This window comes from Eleutherodactylus coqui, chromosome 4, assembly GCF_035609145.1.
Source record: "Eleutherodactylus coqui strain aEleCoq1 chromosome 4, aEleCoq1.hap1, whole genome shotgun sequence".
In the NCBI taxonomy this organism is placed as follows: Eukaryota; Metazoa; Chordata; class Amphibia; order Anura; family Eleutherodactylidae; genus Eleutherodactylus; species Eleutherodactylus coqui.
The window spans coordinates 245,639,734-245,661,237 of record NC_089840.1 but is presented as its reverse complement, the minus strand read 5'-3'; the positions used below and the strand labels follow the sequence as shown (position 1 = coordinate 245,661,237).

General features: G+C 48.7%; 1 protein-coding gene across 2 annotated transcripts in view; it reads left to right on the top strand.

Moving 5' to 3' along the window:
- The first annotated feature begins 5,756 nt into the window (after positions 1 to 5,756).
- The window catches only part of BTAF1 (B-TFIID TATA-box binding protein associated factor 1), a 61,127-nt gene continuing 45,379 nt past the window's right edge, over positions 5,757 to 21,504 (top strand). For both annotated transcript variants that reach the window (XM_066601004.1, XM_066601003.1), the window contains exon 1: positions 5,757 to 6,106. In XM_066601004.1, the coding sequence (XP_066457101.1) occupies positions 6,093 to 6,106 (14 nt within the window). In that variant the 5' untranslated portion in view covers positions 5,757 to 6,092. The remainder of the gene's footprint in view (positions 6,107 to 21,504) is intronic.

The window sequence follows — 21,504 nt, the reverse complement described above, 5'->3', positions numbered from 1 at the left end:
GTAATGTATCCTTTTTTTAATGTAGTGTAACTAGGTCTTACTTTCAGGGTAGGGCTTATATTTTAAGCCTTCCCAAAAATTAGACCAGGGCTTTTTTTTGAGGTATGTCTTATTTTCAGGGAAACAGGGTATATATAATGTGCGTATGTGTGTGTATGTATGTATGTGTATGTGTGTATATATATATATATATATATATATATAGATATATATATATATATATATATATATATATATATATATATATAAAAATGTGTATGTATGTGTGTATATATATTGAATGCATCTTCGGATCTATTCCGTTAAGTCTGGAGAAGAACCCTTAGTAGGTTTGAATGCTCTCTATAACATCATGCATTTTTGTTAGCCATCAAAAGGCATCATATCTACAAGATTACTTGATTTCTTTTGCTGAGAACAATCACGAATGCAAATTAATTACACCATGCCTGTGCCTTTCTGTATGTGTGTGTGTGTGTGTGTGTGTGTATATATATATATATATATATATATATATATATATATATATATATATATATATATATATATATATATATATATATATATATATATATATATATATATATATACACACACACACACTTCTTTGGATTTATTCCATTAAATCTGAGGAAGAACCCTGAGGTTTGAAGGCTTGCTATACTATTATTTCTTATTGTCAGCCTTTAAAAAGTATCCCATTTACAAGATCACTTTGTTTCTCTTACTGTGAGCAGTGGATAAAAGAGATTCTTGCCATTACGGGACTTCAGTAGACACATATCCTTATAGTATCATACTAGAGTGAGCTCAGGGTAACTACTTCACGCCTTATTGTAACTTTACCATGCAAGAAAGCACAAAATACACACTAAGCATACATGGTGTGGGACATCATTTGCAGAAGTATGTACATGTATTCCGTAAACTGTCAACGTTGTACATCCCAATACAGGAACTTATCTTTATTTTTGTTACAAAGGCTTTGAGAAGAAATAAAACCAAAAGGGAACTAGACTCACATTTACTGGCATTTTAACCAAGTTTTAATAATACTTGCACATGCAGATAACTAAGTATCACAAGTGTTGTACAACGCAGTCAAGTATACGGAGTTTCTGAACAGAGACACTCTGGGGACAATTCATCAAAACCAGAACAGGGAAATGGTGGAGAAATTGGCCTTAGCAAGTAATCTGAAACTGTAAAGTTGTAAAACTATGGGACCTAAGAAAAATGAGGTAGATAGAAAACAAGAGGTAAGTGGTGCTAGCCATAAATCGGACGTGACCCTTTGTGGCTGCTTATAGTGATATAGATAGTTATGGCTCAGTACCAGTACCCATCCCCACTAGGGCTCAAAATCTAAACCCCAGATGATATATCCTATTTGTATTTTTTGGTATGTGAGAGGAAACTGGAGTACCTGGAGGAAGCCCATGCAAAAAAAGACAGAACATGCTAACTTCATGAAGATGTTGGACTTAATCAGATTCCAACCTTGGACCCCAGTGCTGCAAGGCAACAATGTTAAAGGGGTTTTCTGGGCAACTTCTATTGATGACCTGTCCTTAGGATAGGTCATCCATAATTGATCGGCTGGGGTCTACCACTCAGAACCTTGGCCGATCAGCTGTTTCGGTGCCCGCTGTCAGTGTCACAATACAGTATGCAGAGTGGAAGCAGATAACGTTGATTTTTGTGTAGCGGCCAATGCTGGTAATATAATAATGTACATTGAAAAAAGATTGTAAAGTCCTGCAGTTCTCACACTGACCACTATAGCAGGTTGCGAAATATTGCCGTGATTTGTGAGGTTTTGTAGCCCATGTCCCCCTCCCAAAAATTCTCGCACGTGGTGCTACAACATTGGAATAGGGTAGGAAAAAATATTTACAACCTCATTCCATCACGGTGCTGCCTCTATACCTGTCCTCTTGAATATAAAGTGTGATTTAACCCTTTCCAATCCAATTTGTATCCTGGTTTTCCTAGGGGGGCTTACTCTTTCTGCCGTTATACAATGGCATAATCTGCTGGCTAAAGCCAGTACTGCATGAGGTGACACGGTGGATAGGCTTCAACAGCAGAGAGGCTGGCAATATACAGTAAGAGAACCCTGACAAACGTCTTCCAACCCCCCCTCCCCCCCCCCCCCCGCCCAGTGGTACACCAGTGCACAGGGAGGATTACCATGAAAGGTAACACTTATATATAGATCACACAGGATACAGCTCTTATAATAGGTGATGGCTACAGCTCACCTCCTCCCTCTCCCTGCACAATGACTTTGCACTGGCCACAGAGCATGCCCACAACACATATGTCAATGAGTTCCGTTTTGTCAATTGTCTATAGACAATGATGCATCTACAGAGGGACAGTAGGGGCAGCAACCCTGAGCCCAAATCTCCCATGATCGTACAGTCTCTCATATCATGACATCACTTTCTCCCCCATCGGCTCTGACATCACTGTGGGTGTAGGGGGGGGGGGGGAGGATGAGGTCACACTGTTCACAAAAGGGGTGACCATCACTTAGTGGGACCACAGAGGGCTCATCATCACCTAGTGGGATCGCAGAGGGGGTGACCATCACTTAGTTGGACCACAGAGGTTCCGCAGTAGGCGCACAATTATCTTTTGGGATCACATGGGGTGCAAAATTACTTGGGGTCCTTTTACACTGAGCAATTAATCGTCAGAATGTGCGAACGATGACCAAGTCGAATGCTTTTAAATGACATCTGTTTGCACCAGCAGATAATTAATTACTTGAATTTTTTTGCTATTTTTTTCATCATAGATCACGCAGTCCATCGTTGGTCAATCTGGGGAGTCTGGGAATGGTCCGTGAATGGCTGAAGGATCACCTTTTACATGAAATGACTGGTAAATGGCGAACGATGATTTTCATGCCTTCATAAAATGATAAGCGAACTAATTATTGTTCATTGTTTAATCGCTGGCGCGTTCACACTGAACATTTATCGGTCATTATTATGCAATTCACAGATTCCTTGAATGGTCATTCTGTGTAAAAAGGTCCTAAGTGAGACCAGAGCGGGCACAGCTATTATGGGGGGACACTGAGGAGATAATTAGGGGATTACGGGAGCAGGATCGGGAAAATGTACAGAGGCAACTTGTGGCTGGAAGTCTCAATGGCCGTCTTGGCCCAGAGAGAAAAAAACAAATACAAATGACTCCAAAGAAAGATGACATCAACTGTGGAGGTAACTGCACTGTAATCACTATCACTGTATAGAACGGTTATGTGAGTACATTATATGGTAACTGTACTAAAGGCAGAGGCGACTTGTGGCTGGAAGGAGTGTTAATGGCGTTCTTGGCCTGGAGAGAAGTAAACCAAATACAAACTACTCCAGACAGAGATGACATCAGCTGTGGAAATAACTGCACTGTAATCACTATCACTAGTAGAGCTGTTATCTGAGTACATTGTATAGTAACTGTACTAAAGCCCAAGGTGACTTGTGGCTGGAAGTAGTCTGATTGGCAGTCTTGGCCAAGCGAGAAGAAAACCAAATACAGACGACTCCAAACAGAGATGACCTCTGCTGTGGAAGTAACTGCACTGTAATCACTATCTTTATAGAACTGTTATGCAAGTATATTATATGGTAACTGTACTAAAGGCAGAGGCGACTTGTGGCAGGAACGAGTGTTAATGGCGTTCTTGGTCCAGAGAGAAAAAACCAAATACAGACGACTAGACAGAGATGACATCAGTTGTGGAGGTAACTGCACTATAATCACTATCAGTGGGTAGAGCTGTTATCTGAGGATATTATATGATAACTGTACTAAAGGCGACTTATGGCTGGAAGTAGTCTGATTGGCGCGGTCTTGGCCCAGCGAGAAGAAAGCCAAATACAGATGACTCCAAACAGAGATGACATCCGCTGTGAAGGTAACTGCACTGTAATCACCATCACTGTTATGTAAGTCAATTGTATGATAACTGTACTAAAGGCAGAGGTGACTTGTGGCTGAAAGTAGTCTCAATGGCGGTCTTGGTCCAGGGCGAAAAAAACAAATACAAATGACTTCAAAGAAAGATGACATCAACTGTGGAAGTAACTGCACTGCAATCAATATCACTGGGTAGAGCTGTTATGTGAGTATATTATATGGTAACTAAAGACAGAGGCGACTTGTGGCAGGAACGAGTGTTAATGGCGTTCTTGGTCCGGAGAGAAGAAAACCAAATACAGATGACTCGAGACAGACATGACATCAGCTGTGGAAGTAACTGCACTATAATCACTATCACTGGGTAGAGCTGTTATCTGAGGACATTATATGATAACTGTACTAAAGGTCAAGGTGACTTGTGGCTGGAAGTAGTCTGATTGCCGCCGTCTTGGCCCAGCGAGAAGAAAGCCAAATACAGACGACTCCAAACAGAGATGACATCAGCTCTGGAAGTAACTGCACTGTAATCACTATCAGTGTGTAGAGCTGTTATGTGAGTATATTATATGGTAACTGTACTAAAGGCAGACGTGACTTACGGGTGGAAGGAGTCTCATTGGCGGTCTTGGCGCAGCGAGACGAAAGCCAAATACAGATGCCTCCAGACAAAGATGACATCCGCTGTGAAAGTAACTGCACTGTAATCACTATCACTGCGTAGAGCTTTTATCTGAGTGCATTATATGGTAACTGTACTAAAGGCCAAGGTGCCTTGTGGCTGGAAGTAGTCTCAATGGTGGTCTTGGCCCAAGGAGAGAAGAAACCCAAGGACAGATGACTCCAGAGATGACAGCAATGGTGGAGGTAACTGCACTGTTATCACTATCACTGGGTAGAGCTGTTATGTGAGTATATGATACGGTACACTATAGCTGAGCCGCTCTACGGTATAAGCTCACCATATTCTAAAGCTTGTCTTATGGAATAAATGGCATCTCTCTAAATCCTGTTAAAGGGGATATCCACTTACCAACTGCACTAAAATAACAAACCCAGCGGTACTTCCCCGCCCGCTACGGCCCAGCGCTGTACCCCGTCGTCCTCCCTGTTCGTTGTCGAGGATGATGTCACTGGATATCACGTGACCAATCAGAGGCCGCCATGTCACTGTTCTAAACCCCTGGAGTGTGAGCGCTAATGCCAAGAGAACAGGCGCTTACACCGTGGCTTCTGATTGGTCGCACGCGATATCATCTTCAACAACCGATGCGCTGAGAGCGGCGAGGCGACCATGTTGGATCCCCGCGCCAAAGGACGGGTGCGTACCGCGCCTTTTATGATTGTAGCACAGTAGGGAACGTTGTCCGATCATGGACAACCCCTTTAACAGCAAGATGGCCGCCTCATCCTCCTACACAGCGGCAGACTTAAAAATATCTACAAACAGGAATGAAAAACAATGGAGGAAAATAGAATATCTGCTTTTAATGAGTCAGTATATTAAATATCCGCCTTCCAGAACCATCTACGGCCGGGCCGTCCTGTAAGCAGGCTCCAGCACTGAGGGAGAAGGACTCTTCTCTTAGAACTTTCCCTCCACATTGTTCTCCTCATCTCCTACATGTCACCACTTCTCGGCCTCCATCTCCTTCCTCTCCCCACCACGCGCTAGCCCCGCCCCCACACGGACACGCCCCCCGCCTCACGCCGCCAGCCTAATCGTGGAATCCCTGTCAATCCGCGCCGAGAACCTCCCTGTAACGCCGTCTCCTATTGGTCGCTCGCTGGCCAGGTAGCCAATCAGGCCGCGGCTACCATGGTGGAAGGAATAAATACAAGATGGCTCCTCATATAAAGCCAGGCATCTGCCTTCTCCGCCGCCACGATCAAATAACGTCTTTAATTCGGTTTAACCGGCAAAGCCGCTTCCGCTGCGGCCCCGAGGAGTGACCATCGCCCTAGTGACGGGGGGTTCGAGGACATTACAGCCGGCTGGGTGTGGCCGCTGGAGAGGGGGGCGGACATGTACTAGACGCATCCGCCGTCCCGGAGGCTGAGGCGAGGCTGAGGTGGAATCTAGGCCCCGGCTGTGTCCCGGCCCGCGGCTCGTCGGGCGGCGCTGTGTGTGAGGGAGGGCGGCTGTGAGCGCCGCCATGGCCGTGTCCAGGTAGGTGTGAGGCCGGCGGCTGCGGACGGGCCGCCATCACCGCCCGCGGGAGGGGACGGGATTACTGCTCATTTACCCTTTTCCTGTCAGACTTACCCCAAAAAATCCTGCTATATTTGAGCCTACTGGCCGCCCCCAGTAATGAGGGGTCACTCTCTACCACTAGGGCCGCGCTCACCCGCGTACTGCGCCATTATTTTCCTGCGCGTGACGCCAATAACCGTCCATCTGTTTCGGGGGGCTCAGACCAGCGGGTTTTTAATTTTGCATGCGGGAAAAATTATTACAGCGTGCGCTTATCCGCCGCGATGCTGCGTGCCGCTCATACGAGTGAATCGCGCTGTGAAACGCGCGTGGCACATGGTAGGTACCGGATGTACGCACGCGGCGCGCTCATCGCCATGTTTTGTCTTGGCGTCTGCGCTCGCATAAAATGCGCCAAGATAGGACGTGTTGTTTTTTTTTTTTCTTCTCCCCGCTGTGTGTATTTTGCGCACATCACGCAATTCGCTGCAGGGGAGACTCTGGCAGGTTTGTACAATGCATTCCGTGAGAAAACCCGTACGTGGAATACGCCGCAGCGACACGGCCGTGTGAAGGAGCCGTCGGGCGGTTTTTGCACAGATGAGAAAATCGTGTGACGCGAAACGCAAAAATATCGCATGAATCTGGACACATGTCACGGGGTCGTATAGATGAGCCCCCCGCCATCGCAAAAAAATGGCGGCATGTCCCACCTAACGCCTTGCATCATCCAGTGTTTTGCATGGGCCGGCGCGGCGTGCGATGCAAGGTTTTCCCGTTAAGCTATAGGAAGCTCTGCGCGGCCCGACGCCGCGACTTTTAGGTCGTTGCTTCTCTGAAGGGGTGTGAGGCGCCCGCAGGTACGTGGCACGTTAACGAGCGCGGTTGGTCAGTTTTGTGGACTGATATCCCACTCGCGCGTGAGGAGGAGCCATTAGGCTCGGATCACGCTTGCAGCAGAGATCCGGTACGGTGTAATGCTGGGGTGAAGCTGCGGATGCCATGGTGGGCACACAGTGGCACGTGTTACAGATGGCGCAGCCTGCGGTGACATCATGCGCCAGAGCTGACCTTCCCACTGTCTTCTCATCGTTTAGCGCCTACGGCTGAGCCGAGCGCCGTAATTAGCAGTATGCCGCGCACGAGGCGGCAAGAAGGCGATGACATCATGTACTTGCCGTGTGCCGCCAATCGCCACGCACTTTCTTGGCGTGTGTGTGTAATACTTGCCAAGGTAGAACATGCTGCCATCTTTCTTGCACGCCTATTCTGCGCAATGTGTGAGCGTCAATATGGCGGATTAGTTACATGTCACAACCGGCGTAATATGCTGCCGCCCGTGTGACGGAGCCCTGAAACGGTAAATGGCCGGGATGGCGATATAATAACAAGACCCAGTACTCGCCTCTCCTCTGCGCCGCGGCTCTGGTGAAGGTACTGCTGTCGGCTCAAACCAAGTTTCGGGTGATGGCTGCAGCCAATCAGAGACCGCAGCGTCACTGGCCGGGTATCCGCGCTCACATCCTGGCTGCCATGATGATAGGAATGGTGGCATTGTGGCCCCTGACTTGCTGCAAAGGTCACCTGACTTTTGGTCTAGGCTGATGGGATCTTCACCAGAACCGCTCCTGATGGTGGGCACGGGGCGAATAGCAAGTACTGCCGCTTTTGTGTTGTGTGGGGCCGATCCACATGGGATAGTCTGTCCGATTCTGGACATGGCTGGCATTGGTGAGGTATCCTCGCACTCCCTACTTCTGTGTGCTTCAGAGCGTATGTGCAAAAATGATGGCACAAGTGCTTTCACGCGTACTTGCGCATGTTACTTTACTTTTTGCGCTCGCTGGGCGACTTCACATGGCAAATTGTGCGTGTAATATGCGGTGAATAAACAGTTATTGCTTTTCATTGACCCATTCGCACTTGCACGTATAATTTGCGTATAGCGCGCACATAAAGAGCGAAGCGTGTTCTATTTTACTGCGTACCACGTGCGATAGAGCCGTATTCTCTATGGGCGTGCAGTGCTGTACATGCGCAATTACATTGCAACGGCGCTAAGTGAGAGTGGGGAAATATGCTGCCATATCACCGCCGGGGCGCGCTGCGTTATATACACTGTTTTACAACACGCTCGTGCCACCCTGGCATTAGCTTAATTAGTTCCAGATGTGTTCGTTTTCCCAGTGAAGTTGTGCTTCTGCGCACCTCCTATAGCGTCCTATGGGCCTTTGGTGCGCAAAAGTATAACAAGCTGCATTTTTTTTTTTTGCACTCAAAAACAAGTGACAAGGAGGAACCTATCGAAATCAATGGGTGCTTTTCAGATGGGTACGCAGACACGCTTGGGTGAGTCCACCCTTATTCTGAACTGCTGCAGCTTTTTAGTCTACACACTCTGAAGTTGGTCTGGTAACGAAGCTCCGAGTCAGAGGTGAGCTGTGACAGCCTCTCCTCCCCGCTGCGTTCAGAGTGACAGCTCTCCATATACACGAGAGGCGTGAGCTGTCACTCAGAGTGTGTAGACTCTAAAACGCTGCAGCGATTCAGAATAAAACCTGTTGCAGCTGATCAGAGACTTGCATGGGCAGACGAGCGGGAAAAGGAATGTTCGTGTCCGATGAACGACCCTTAAGACTCCTCTAAAGTACTCGCTCACACGGGGGAATCTGCTACAGTTATTTCTGCCTCAAAAGCTGCATCAAAATCCGCTTTTTTTTTTTTGCGTGGATCCGAACATGACATTTGCCCTGTCAATGGTTAAACACATATGGAATTCCACAAAATTCTTTACCGCACGATGATCTGTCAGTACTTCATGCGGGAAGGTGATGTTCCCCTGTCAGATTTCTGCATGTGAATGGTGCCCATCGCGTGCGGGTCCTCTCCAAAAACCACAGATTTGAAAGCTGCTTTTGGAGGTGGTGTTTGCGGTGTGAACATCCCCTACAGCTGGTTAGACATTAGGGATGTTACATGGGTGTACAAGATCCAAGCACTCTGTTTCCTGTCCCTGTGATCTGCTGTGTGGCCGCAGACATGGGCTCTATCACCATGCGGTGGCCAAGGCTCTGCTCTACTGTTTATGCCAATCAACTCTTGATGACCAATACGTACTTGATCCGTACTTGGCATTTCTCCTGCCAGTGGGCAAAATCTGCATGCGGAATTCCTACAGGGGAAATCGTGTTTCCACATCAAGAAATCACACCTGAAAGTGGTTTAGTCCCACATGTACAAACACGCAGGAGGACGTGCCGCGGGCGTCTGTGATGCAGGAGGACGTGCCGCGGGCGTCTGTGATGCAGGAGGACGTGCCGCGGGCGTCTGTGATGCAGGAGGACGTGCCGCGGGCGTCTGTGATGCAGGAGGACGTGCCGCGGGCGTCTGTGATGCAGGAGGACGTGCCGCGGGCGTCTGTGATGCAGGAGGACGTGCCGCGGGCGTCTGTGATGCAGGAGGACGTGCCGCGGGCGTCTGTGATGCAGGAGGACGTGCCGCTGCTCGCCGCCTCTTCCCTGCAAGTAAATGGCGGTCTAGGTGATGTTGGTACTGATGTTCACCCGCGGGTGCTGCAGGGATGGACAGGGGAACCTAAGCTGGTGGGATGGCACAAGGACAGCAAAAACCAGATCTGTTGCCTCTTCTAACCTGCAATCAATAAGTGAAAGCTGGGGTCTGACTGGTAACTGCGGGCAATACTGTTACCCGTCTGTCAGCACCAGCTCCATTTGGAAAGCTACACTTGTGATTCCTGAACCCAACATATTCATTATATAATGGGCAGGATAAGGGTGTATGTTCGGCAGCATATATGCTCAGTGTATTCTTAGGGCTCCAGTGACCTGAGGTATGTTGGCATACCCCCCTACTCTTGGCATAGTTGTCTAGGCTATACAGTGGTATCTGTCTCAAACTACCGTGCAGGATAGGGGTTTTTTGATGGGACATATGGCAACACTTCAGCGCTTTTTCAGTTTGGCAATCTTTTTGGCTTCTGTTTACCCGTCCAGTCGCTTGCCCGCATTAAGGCCGGCTGCCCACGAGCGTGACGGGCTCCGCCGCGGAATATTCCGCGGCGAAGCCCGTCACGGCGCCCCCCAGAGCCCCTATACTTACCAGCGGATCCGTCTTCTTCGCGCCCGCATGACGCTTCCCCGCCCACCGCCGCCGCGTCATGTGTCGCGGCCGGCTGTGTCACGTGTCGCGCCGGCCGTGTCATATGACGCGGCGGCGGTAGGCGGGAAAGCGTTTTCACGCTATCTTCTGCTGTGTTACAGCGGGAGATAGCGTGAACGGACGGCTTCCATTGACTGCAATGGAAGCCGTCAGCGCGTACACCCTCGGCAAATAGAGCATGCCGCGGGTGAGGACGGGAGATTTCACGGTGCGGAATTCCGCGGTGGAATTCCACACCGTGTGCCCTGAGCTATTAGGTTCAATAGAACCTAATAGCTGCGGGCAACGCAGCGGATTTTCGCCGCGAATTACGCGGTGGAAATCCGTTCGTGGGAAGGAGGCCTTAAACTGAGCAGTGACTGGATGTGAGCGTGGCATGAGGCTGCTTTCACACCAGCGTATTCTAGCTCCGTATCCGCTCCCTGTTTTGTGGACTATATAATATGGAGCTCATGTAAACTTATTTATCTACACGGCGATAACTTGTTTTTTCTTCACCTTTTTTGGGGAGGGGGGGGGACAAATAAACAGCATGACTTTTTCTGTCTCCGTATTGCTGCTATCTTGTATTGGGCGAGTGCAGATCAATATTGGTCCAGTAAAGGAGGCCAGTACTGATGACATGAGGCTGTAATGTCTTCTGTAACGTGTCGTTAGTGCGCATCCGTGTTACAGAAACTGGCCTAAATCTACTGCGGATCCACATCGGTGGGGAAGAATGATGCGTTTTGGTGCAGATTTTCTGCTTTTGGAAAAGCCACGCCATTTTCTTATGTGTAAAAAGTACCATTAAAGGGGAAATCGGTGAGCGGGCGGAAGGTGCAGCACATGAGTCGCAGAGCTCGGATTCCTGATTCCTCGGCTCGGATGACTTTAGTTCTTCTTACCATTTTTGAATCATTGATTCTTCCTTTGAAGAATGTCTGGAATGATCGCTCCGCAGAATGAATGATCCCGGCTCGTGTGGCTCTGCCTTCTGCTTTGATACTTGCCGCTGGGAGTTGTATCCAGCAAATTGGCCTGGAAGGGCATCAGTTACTTGGTCCTCCTTGTATAATGGAGCCGGACAGTGAGGGGATGCCAGTAGCGTCTTATTAGAGTGGGCTAATCTCTTACAGAAGTGGCTGTCCTTGGCAGCCGTGTTGCTGCGGATCTCTATATAAGGGACACTTCTGTTACTTCTATTACCGACTTCTGGATGCATAATTAATTTGCATGTAAGATAATTTTTGCAGCTGCGGATGTGTCTTTGATTCTAATCCTCTGCCAAGCCTGGCACTGATAACCCTCAGAATTGGAGCAAGTGCTGCATATATTCCCTATTAGGAGCCCAATGGTGCTAGCTATGTTTATACGCCTCCATGTATACTAATCCGAGCCATATATAAGATGTGACATGTGAATCACCCTACAGATGTTGCACTCAGTAGATTACTTTGTGAGGAAATAAACTTGAACGACTTTCCAGGAGTGAAAGCATTGTAATTATGGCAGACGCCTCCAGCGATAAGGTGCTGTCACACGGTGAGGATCCGCTGTAAATCCAGAGACGCAGACCACCTCCAATGGCTGCGGTTTTGTCCGTTTTATTGTGGAAATGCTGCAGATTTGACCCTTTACGTTTTTCAGGGTGAAATCCGCAGCGTAAATAGACATCGGTGAATGTAAAGTGCACACAGTTTGTTTTTTTTTTTTTCCTTTCCTCTGCAGCATATGGATGATTTGTTTAAATCTCATCCGCTTCGCTGCTGTAAATGTGGACTTTTTGCACAAAAAATCCGCCACATCTCTATGCCAGTTGGCTGTACCCAAGTAGCACTTTAGTTTACAGCTATGCAGTGACGAGGACCCTTTGGGGAATAAGGACACCATAGAAGGGGCTGGTAGTGATGTATCTTGTCTCCACCAGATGTATGGGTGGAGACAGGCCTGACATAGAGGGGAAGGGCAGGTGACTCCCCCAGGAGTTCATTGGCTGATGCACAAAGTGATTTTTATTTTTATTTTCCTGTGGCCCCTCACATGTGAACTCCAGACAAAAATGTAGCAGTGTTTAGGCCACTGCCGCTTGGCACTCTTACACCCCCCAAGCACAGGAACAGAGAGAACACCAGACTAAAATGTCACTGGGGCTGCTGTCACATTGGGCTGGCCATTTAGGCCACGCCTCCCACTGTTGCCCTCTCTTACAACACCCTCCACCTCAAGCACATACGGCCACCAGAAGCAGAGAGCGCTTGAGGTGGCTGCAGCTGTCATGCTGCGGGCGTTCGTGTTTTAGGATGCTGGGCGTCGAGGTACTGGAACAGGCTCCGCCAGACAGTGACAGGTGGCTTGCGTACATGGTAAGGCGACCGCTACAGTCAGAGCGTAGGTGGCTTCTGACATGGGACTGCAGCTCCCAGGACAGTGTCTGCGGCTAGGGCTGTGTACATCTTAGGCCAACGGTGAAACGCACGGACTAGCGTGACAGCGGAGGCGGCAGCACACCTGGCATTCTGGCAGGAAAAGGTAACGAACAGTGTAGTGACAGCGCACCTGGGTACATGTGTGTCTGTGGTTGAGGAAAACACATGGGACGCCAGCCATGAAACTCACATAGTGCATCAGCCAATGGTGGGAAGATGATGTTAGACGGGCAGCAAGCTCCTAGCAGTGTCGGGAATGAGCTTTGGCTGGGATGGAGGGTTAGGGTTAGTTTCAGTGTAAGCCTTACATTAATAGCTGTAAATGCTTCCATGTTAATTCCGGTCCACTCTCACATGGAAGCATGTACAACTAATAATGTAAGCCTAACACTGAAACTAACCCTCCATCCCAGCCATAAGTAAATCCCCACGCTGTTAGGACCTTGCTGCTGGGCGTACAGTAGGCGGGTACAGCCCATCACTAGGTCTCCACCCACTCTTGAGGTGGAGACAAGATACAATTGTACCAAAGCGGCTTACGGTGAGGCTGCTTTCATGGGTGGCGTTTACAAACGCGTTTGACGGTGTGTGCTTTTTTTGTTGTTTGTTTTTACCGCACACCATCACTACAATGGCTGTTGAGGTGTAATAAAGAGCAAAGATGACTGAGGAAGGCAATGGCAAACCACCCTGCAAAAACAGTCTGCCAAGAAAACGCCACAATGTGACGTCACCTTAGGAGTCAGTCATGACTCGGTGCTCGCTCAATATACTTCGGATTAAAGGTTGATTGACAAATCTATTTATTTTTGTAAGCTGAAGCGAAACCACTAACAACGTGTCGCTCGTCACCCTGTCGGTGGCCATGTTTACATTGAACTATTAGTGAATTTGCTCCTTTAAGCTGTCATTCGGCCAAGTCGTCCCATGTAAAGGAGCTTTAGGCTGCTCTGTGGAACACATATAAACTTCAACACTGCTGCAGCAATCTGTCAGACCTGCGGGATTTTGCTTCGTATTCCTCTGCAAATGGATGTTAGGTTTTTTTTCATCATGTGAACATGCCCTAAGGCGCCTCCTAGGAAGCTGCAATGTGGCTGCACCTAACAGGACTGCAGTACCCAGATCGTCCAAAGACTCCTACATGCAGAACTAGAAAACGCGTAAAGGGGCTGTCCATTATTTAAATCTTTATTAAACAGGCTGTCCATGTCTTAAAAATAACAGATGGCATACTCCTCCTGCCTCCCTGCAGTTCTTGGTCATTCCCTGTCAAGTAGTGTTTACAGGCTGCAGCAGCCTGTGTATGGCACGCCGCAAGGCTGCTGCAGCAGCCTGTGTATGGCACGCCGCAAGGCTGCTGCAGCAGCCTGTGTATGGCACGCCGCAAGGCTGCTGCAGCAGCCTGTGTATGGCACGCCGCAAGGCTGCTGCAGCAGCCTGTGTATGGCACGCCGCAAGGCTGCTGCAGCAGCCTGTGTATGGCACGCCGCAAGGCTGCTGCAGCAGCCTGTGTATGGCACGCCGCAAGGCTGCTGCAGCAGCCTGTGTATGGCACGCCGCAAGGCTGCTGCAGCAGCCTGTGTATGGCACGCCGCAAGGCTGCTGCAGCAGCCTGTGTATGGCACGCCGCAAGGCTGCTGCAGCAGCCTGTGTATGGCACGCCGCAAGGCCGCTGCAGCCTTAACACTATGCTAGATGCAGCGGGATGTGGGGGAGGGGAGTATACGGTCCTTTATTACATAAGACTTGTTAACTAAGAATTAAATAACTCTGATATCCCCTTCAACAACCGGCCAAACCCACGTGTGAGCTGTACATCGCTGTCGGGTTATGAACTGAGAATCTGTCAGTCCTGCTAAGAAGTGAAGGATTAGTTCCACTTGTAGGAACACTTTTCTGACCGGTTACTGAAGTTGATACAATCTGCTTTAATGCAAAGTAACTTTGTTGTGGCAGCTGAAGCGACATGCAGCTCGGCATAACGTGGAAGCAACTTACAAAAGGAAGCAAATAGTTTGTGCTGCCAGGAGGAGTTTTGAGAAAGCAGTCCCTGTATTGGCTGCCGGCGGGCTGGAGGGCAAGCGTGTTATGTCTGTTTCTTCTCAGTACAAGCAAACATGATTGTTGGCTGAACCAGTATCTACTTGTGACTTGTATACACGATGTTTGTTTGCCACGCTGACTTAAAGCCACATAACAATTATCACTCAAAAGCCATCTTTTGAGTGATAACGGTTGTGTGTAAATGTGTGCACTTTTCTTCCACTTCAGGTCAGCATGAAATCCTCGTCCCTGATGAGCAGGACCGCAGGCTGAGTTCTCTGCGGGCAGCGCTGATAACATTCTTTAACAGCTGCTATCCCGCTGGAGAACAATAGCGATTAGAGATGAGCGAACGTACTCGGTAAGGGCGATTTCGCAATCGAGCACCGCGATTTTCGAGTACTTCACTACTCGGGTGAAAAGTACTTGGGGTTGCGGGGGGGGGGGGGGGGGGCGCGGCGGGAAACAGGGGGGAGCTCTCTCTCTATCCCCCCCCCCCCCCCCCCACTCCCCTCTGCAACCCCCCCCCCCCCCCCCCCCGCTCACCCCCGGCGCACCCGAGTACTTTTCACCCGAGCAGTGAAGTACTCGAAAATCGTGGTGCTCGATTGCGAAATCGTCCTTACCGAGTACGTTCGCTCATCTCTAATAGCGATGTATTTAGAGAACAGACCACCCGCTGTTCTCTAAAGGCATACAAATAAAGTACTAAAGGGCTGATTAGCCATCAGTAGCTAATGTAAAATGATCGCTCAAAACTGTCAGTTTCTGATGAATTTTGATCGATCATCTGTGTGTAAATGCACCTTTTTATCCATAAAGATTATTGTTCTTTAACCCCTTCAGGGTCAAGTCTATTATGTCCTTCAGAAATTTTTACTTTGTCGCCTCTCTCCTCAAAACTAGAACTCTTACATTTTGTTTTCCATCAATGTAGTTCTTAATACATTAAAGGAGTTCTGACGTGAAAAAAAAAAAATTTTTACTCGCCTTGCCTGGCCAGGACCGATCGCCAGGCATGTCCCCTCCGTTGGGCATCATCTTCTGCGGCTTCTAGAAGCCGAGCAGGAGCAGTCAAAATGGCCGCTTCCTGCTCTGTCCGTCAGCCACTTCCAGTGTGAACAGACGGGCCGCCCACAGCAAGCACGTCACAAGCAGTGCTTGCTGTGGGCGACCCGTCCGTCCTGGCTGAACTCCGAGATTCTGCGCATGCGCAGTGGAGACGCGGCCCGTCCTGACTGCTGTCAGAGGGCACCCCTCCATTGCACATGCGCGCAATTCCAGGAGGGGGGAGCGGCCCGTCCTTGGCTCGTTGGAGGAAGAAGACTGCCCGCTGGGAGATGACCCCCTGATGACGACAACAGAACACAAGGTAAGTATTATGTTTTTATGTTTTAACAGCCGAAAATCATGGGTTCCCTGTGTCCATTAGGCGCAAACCAGGGAACAATGGCTGTGAAAGCATAACAACATTATCCGTGTCAGAACCCCTTTAACTTCTATTAAAGGGGTTTTCTCAAGATAACCTTTAACAGCTGGGTTAATACTTGCCTCTCCATTGCCACTGGAAAATGGCTGCGCGGCTCCAGCGATGATCCTGAATTGTACATCTGGCTGCAGCGGTCATCCGACGTTCGCCATTCGGAGTCCACAGCATCCTCTACCATTCACCTGGCATCGGCACTCACATCCTGGGTGCTATGATGTCGGGAATTTGGGACGGTGATGCTGCAGTCGCAGATTGGGCGGCAATTGTCACCTGACTCCTACTGGCGTACATACAGGATTGTCACCAGAGCTGCTCAGCTCTATCCCAGCGGGCTAAAGAAAGGTAAGTATTACGTCTCCTGTTTTATATCATGCCCAGCTAGTTAAAAAATAAAAATAAAAAATTTGTATATTGGGAAAACCCATTGAAGAATAAAGGGAAAATAAAGCAGTGTCATCACTGCTTAGAATTTTTAACTTTGCCCCATTCACAATGTGGCCTGAATAACCTGTTACATTTATACGGTTAGGATGATTGATGCCAATTATGCATAGTTTTTAGTTTTATTTTTTTTACTACTTTTAAATCTGGTTCTAATGTTAAAGTGCTGCAGGGACCCATCGTTCGTGACATTTGTGCAGTGTGGGAGTGTCGGCCATCTTTCAAGCAGCTTCTGATCTAGGTACCATTGGGTCCCGATGTCGACACCTAGGCCAAAAGCTGTTGGTTATAGCCACAGCAGGACCTTTTTTGAGCAGGAAACCTGCGATCACAGGGAGAAGGGGGAATGTAAATATGCAACAGTTCTGCAGAATGGCCCTCTTGGTTGTTGTACATTTATGTGGTGTGGTTGTGAAGGGGTTAACCTAATACTGCTATATTTGGCGGTTTCTCTCTCTCCCATAGCGTCTTGCTTGAGACTTTCCTGTTCCCTCTGCTGCTGTCTTGTAATGAGTATCAGGACACACTATCCCGATGACTGAGAAAATCTGAACATCTTCTAAAATAGATTCTTGCTATTCATGGGGTATTATATACATCCTTCAAAAGGATTTTCCAGGTCTTGTACCGGGTACTGGTGTATCTTGTCGACACCGGAAGCTAGGGGTTTAACAGCTCTTAGCAGGAGGGAACGCCCCCAGCTGCCGATTGGCTGCATTTCTCTCTGGCCAGGACACTGTGGAGGCCGACAGGGAGACAGACCGCCTACCTGGCAACAGTGTGCCGCGACCAGCCCACATGGAAGTGTGGTGCTTTCAGCATGTCCGAGCAGGAAGATTGTGACAGCGGAGCAGGCATCGCACTGTGGAGGCGGACAGTTACAGTGCAGCGCCCTGCAGTGACAGCGGGGGAGGGGAGCAGTCGACTAGGACTGTCACAGCGGCTACAGAACGGCAGATGGTTGACCGCCAGAGACACTCGTAGCACCAGGGGAGAAGGCATCAGCGTCCACAGTGACAGGAGCTCAGACCTACAGGGAAGGTAAAAGCGGGGTCTACAGCGCTGAGAGAATAAGGCCGTGGGGGAAAGGGACTGCAGCGGCAGGAGCGGAGATGCCAGACTGCCGGGTTCACAGTTGTAGCACACCCTCTAACTGCAGATGTTAGGCGGCCGGGGACACGACCACTGTCCACGACAGCGTATATGCTAGCAGGGTTGGTTAGGGTGTGTGAGAGAGAATGTGTGGCTAAGCCAATCCGCTGCTATGCTCCTCACCTCGCCCTCCCCCATACATTAACCAGTATAACATGCGTCCCCACCTATTCTTTCGGTGGAGACAAGATACACCAAAACCCTTGTACCATTGATGGCTTTATTCTGATATGTGGGGTCTGAGTGACACCGTGCCGCCTATTTGGTTGTGTCTCGTACTGCAGCCCAGTTTCCTGTGATTCAAAGTGTGGATTGTGTAGAGAGCAGGCACTCCTTTGCTGAACGTACGACCTCTTCCGCTTGTGTAGAACTTGTTGGCCACTAGACGCCTCTACGACGCAGAGAAGAGATTTCACCCCATTACCTGAGTCTGAGAGGAGCACATTTATTGGGATGAATGAAGCTGGACGGTCGTATGAACAAATTGCCGCCACCTGAGCCGTTCTGACCAGACTGTTCTGTGTTGGGACCAGTGGATGTGTGAGGGCACACAAGGTGATCGGGCTGAGGATACCCTCAACAACTGCCAGTACAGAGAAGTGTCTGATCGTTCGACAAGCACATGTAGCTCCAACTATTTAGTTGTCCATCATCTAGAGACAGGTGGCTCCAGGTCCCTGTGTATGCCGAAACCATTTCCAAGTGCTCATCTGAAGGACATTTGGTCTAATGGCACCCATTATATGTATTGCCTTTGACACCCACCGTTGCCTCTGTATGCAGTGGTGTCGTGAACAATGAAACTGGATGCTACGGAGGGGAACCGGCTTGTCCTCAGCAACAAATCCCGGTTTAGTTTGGGCACTGACAATGGCTGTGTTTGTGTCTTGAGACCTCAGCGTGAGCGCCTCAATCCTGCCTTTGCTGTGGAGTGGCACACTGCCCCCTTCTGGTGTGATGGTCTGGGGGGCCATCGCATACGACAGTCGGTCACCCCTAGTAGTGGTATGAGGGACAATGACAGCTCAGCGATATGTTCAGGACATCCTGCAGACACATGTGTTCCTCTCATGGCGGCTTCCAAGAGGCATTTTCCAGCACAAGGGGGTCACAGGAATGCCTCCATAGCAATGCCGCACTTCTGTAGCTGCCCAGTCACCAGATTTATTGCCAATAGAACATGTATGGGACGCCAACTTCGACCATTACAACAAATGTGTACCGATATGCTGCAGGATATCATATGGAACCTGTATGCCTCCATGCGTATCCGTATCACATCTTGTAGCCAAGCTAGAGGTGGTACAACAGGGTACTAGAGCCTCCATGCCCTCCTGTATCACATATTGTATCCAAGCTAGAGGCAGTATAACAGGGTAGTTGAGCCTCCATGCCCGCCCGTATCACATCTGGTATCCAAGCTAGAGGCGGCACAACAGGGTACTTGAGCCTATATGCCCGCCCGTATCACATCTTGGATAGAAGATGTGATACGGGCAGGCATTGAGGCTCATCTTGTATCCAAGCTAGAGGCAGTACAACAAAGTACTAGAGCCTCCATGCCCACCTGTATCACATCTTGCACCATCTCTAGCTTGGCTACAACAGGGTACTAGAGCCTCCATGCCCGCCCGTATCACTAGTATCCTGTTTGACCGCCTCTAGCTTGGATACCAGATGTGATGCAGGCAGGCATGGGCGTTCTAGTACCCTGTTCTACCGCCTCTAGCTTGGCTACAACAGGGTACTAGAGCCTCCATGTCCGCCCGTATCACTAGTACACTGTTGTACCGCCTCTAGCTTGGATACAGCAGGGTACTAGAGCCTCCATGCAAGACTGTATCACATATTACATCCAAGCTAGAGGCGGTACAACAGGGTACTAGTGATACGGGCGGACATGGAAGCTCTAGTACCTCCATGCCACACTGTACCACATCTTACATCCGAGGTACTAGAGCCTCCATTAAATCATCCTTCTTGTTCTGATCTAGTAAAGTTTCATTTGATTCTCCACTCCTTTGTGCTTTTATTTCCCTCCTTGTATATTTACCATGGGAAGCCGGAAGTGCTGACGGAGGGTGTAATGTTCTGCTTTTACTGCTAAGTAAACACGGGTGTCGTTTTATAATGTCGCTGGAAGTTTTAGCTGATGCTTGTAGATACTTGGCAGGTTGGTAACTAGCTGATCTTCCATGTTGTGTGGCATCCTAATCGCTCCCCTTCTGGCGTGGCTGTGTAGTTGGTCGCACCGTGTATCACCCTCTTTAGCTGCACAACTACCAGTGATCTGTAGTAGGACCAGTTTGGTCACTGTTGGGAATACGATGCAGTAAGAGTTCCTCTTTAACCCCTCACTCTGTAGCGTATTTATGTACGGCCTAAGTGCACAGGGTTAATATGGCGTCGGCTCCGCTTATGAGCCCACTCCGTACATGGCTAGTGTCAGGCAGCTGGCACCCAGCTGTAACAGCCACAATCAGTATTCATGTGGGATGGTAGCTGGGAGTCTTCTGAAGGCCCCCAGGGCTGACTTGCACTCCTGCCTATTAAAATGTACCTACAGCGCATCTTAACCCCTTAACGACAGAAGATACACCTTTAGACAGCCTGTATCGGCAGGCTATGTATGAAGAGTTCGCACAGCGATCTCCCTCCATACATCGCGGGCGCCGGCTGTTTCTTACAGCCAACAGCTCCGATGAGTCGCGTGGCTCATCTGAGCTGTTAACCCTTTAAATGTTGCTGTCAATTCTGACAGGGGCATTAAAATCCCCCAAACGTCCCATACTGCCCTTCCCTCTGGTATGAGGCTTGATAGAATGCCTGCCCGATCACAGTATGATGTAATGCTATCGCATTACATCATACTGCAGGAGCGATCAAAGCATCGTAAGTTATTGTCCTCTCTGGGGACTAAAAAAAAGTAAAGAACAAAGTTTTACTAATTAAAAACCATAAAAGTAAAAAAAAAACCTTTTGCCGTATTTTTAGATTTTTTTTTTTACCCCGCACGATGAACATCGTCATAAAAAAAAAATAGATTGCCAGAAATGCGTTTTTTTTGGGGGGGGGTGTTTTTGTTTGTTTTTTGGTTTTTTTGGGACACCCCTTTCCATTTCATATTACTTAGATGGTCTACAATATAGTGCACAGTAAATACTACGGTATCATTGGAGGAGAAATAAAAGGAAGGGGGGTGGGGGGGAAATTGCCACATCTCTTAAGGGGTTAAATGGACTGACATGCTTAGAGTGCAAGTCATAGTACTCTGCCCTGCTTGTCAGGAGGAGGAGCCTCTGCAGTACATGGTAGAGAAAACCCCATCTATAGAGGAACTCAGAAGGGCTATAGTGTCAGCTCCCAGAGGGTGAAGTAGAGTGATTTCTGCACAGTTCAGCTGCAATTTTTTTTTTTTTTAAACCTCCATATATGCTAGCAACACTATTTCAGAACTTATGAAAATGGAGTGCATGAGGAGAAAAAAACTAAGTATAAATGAATGCTAATATGTTTGTGTGGTTTGCGTCTTGTTTTTTTCCCCATATGGATTGCTGCTTCTCCGTATTTGGATGCAACCTCTCCAAACGTTGTGTGTTGTGAGACCATCGATGGCTGCAAAATATCTGGCACTAATAGTCCGATAAAATGATAAACTT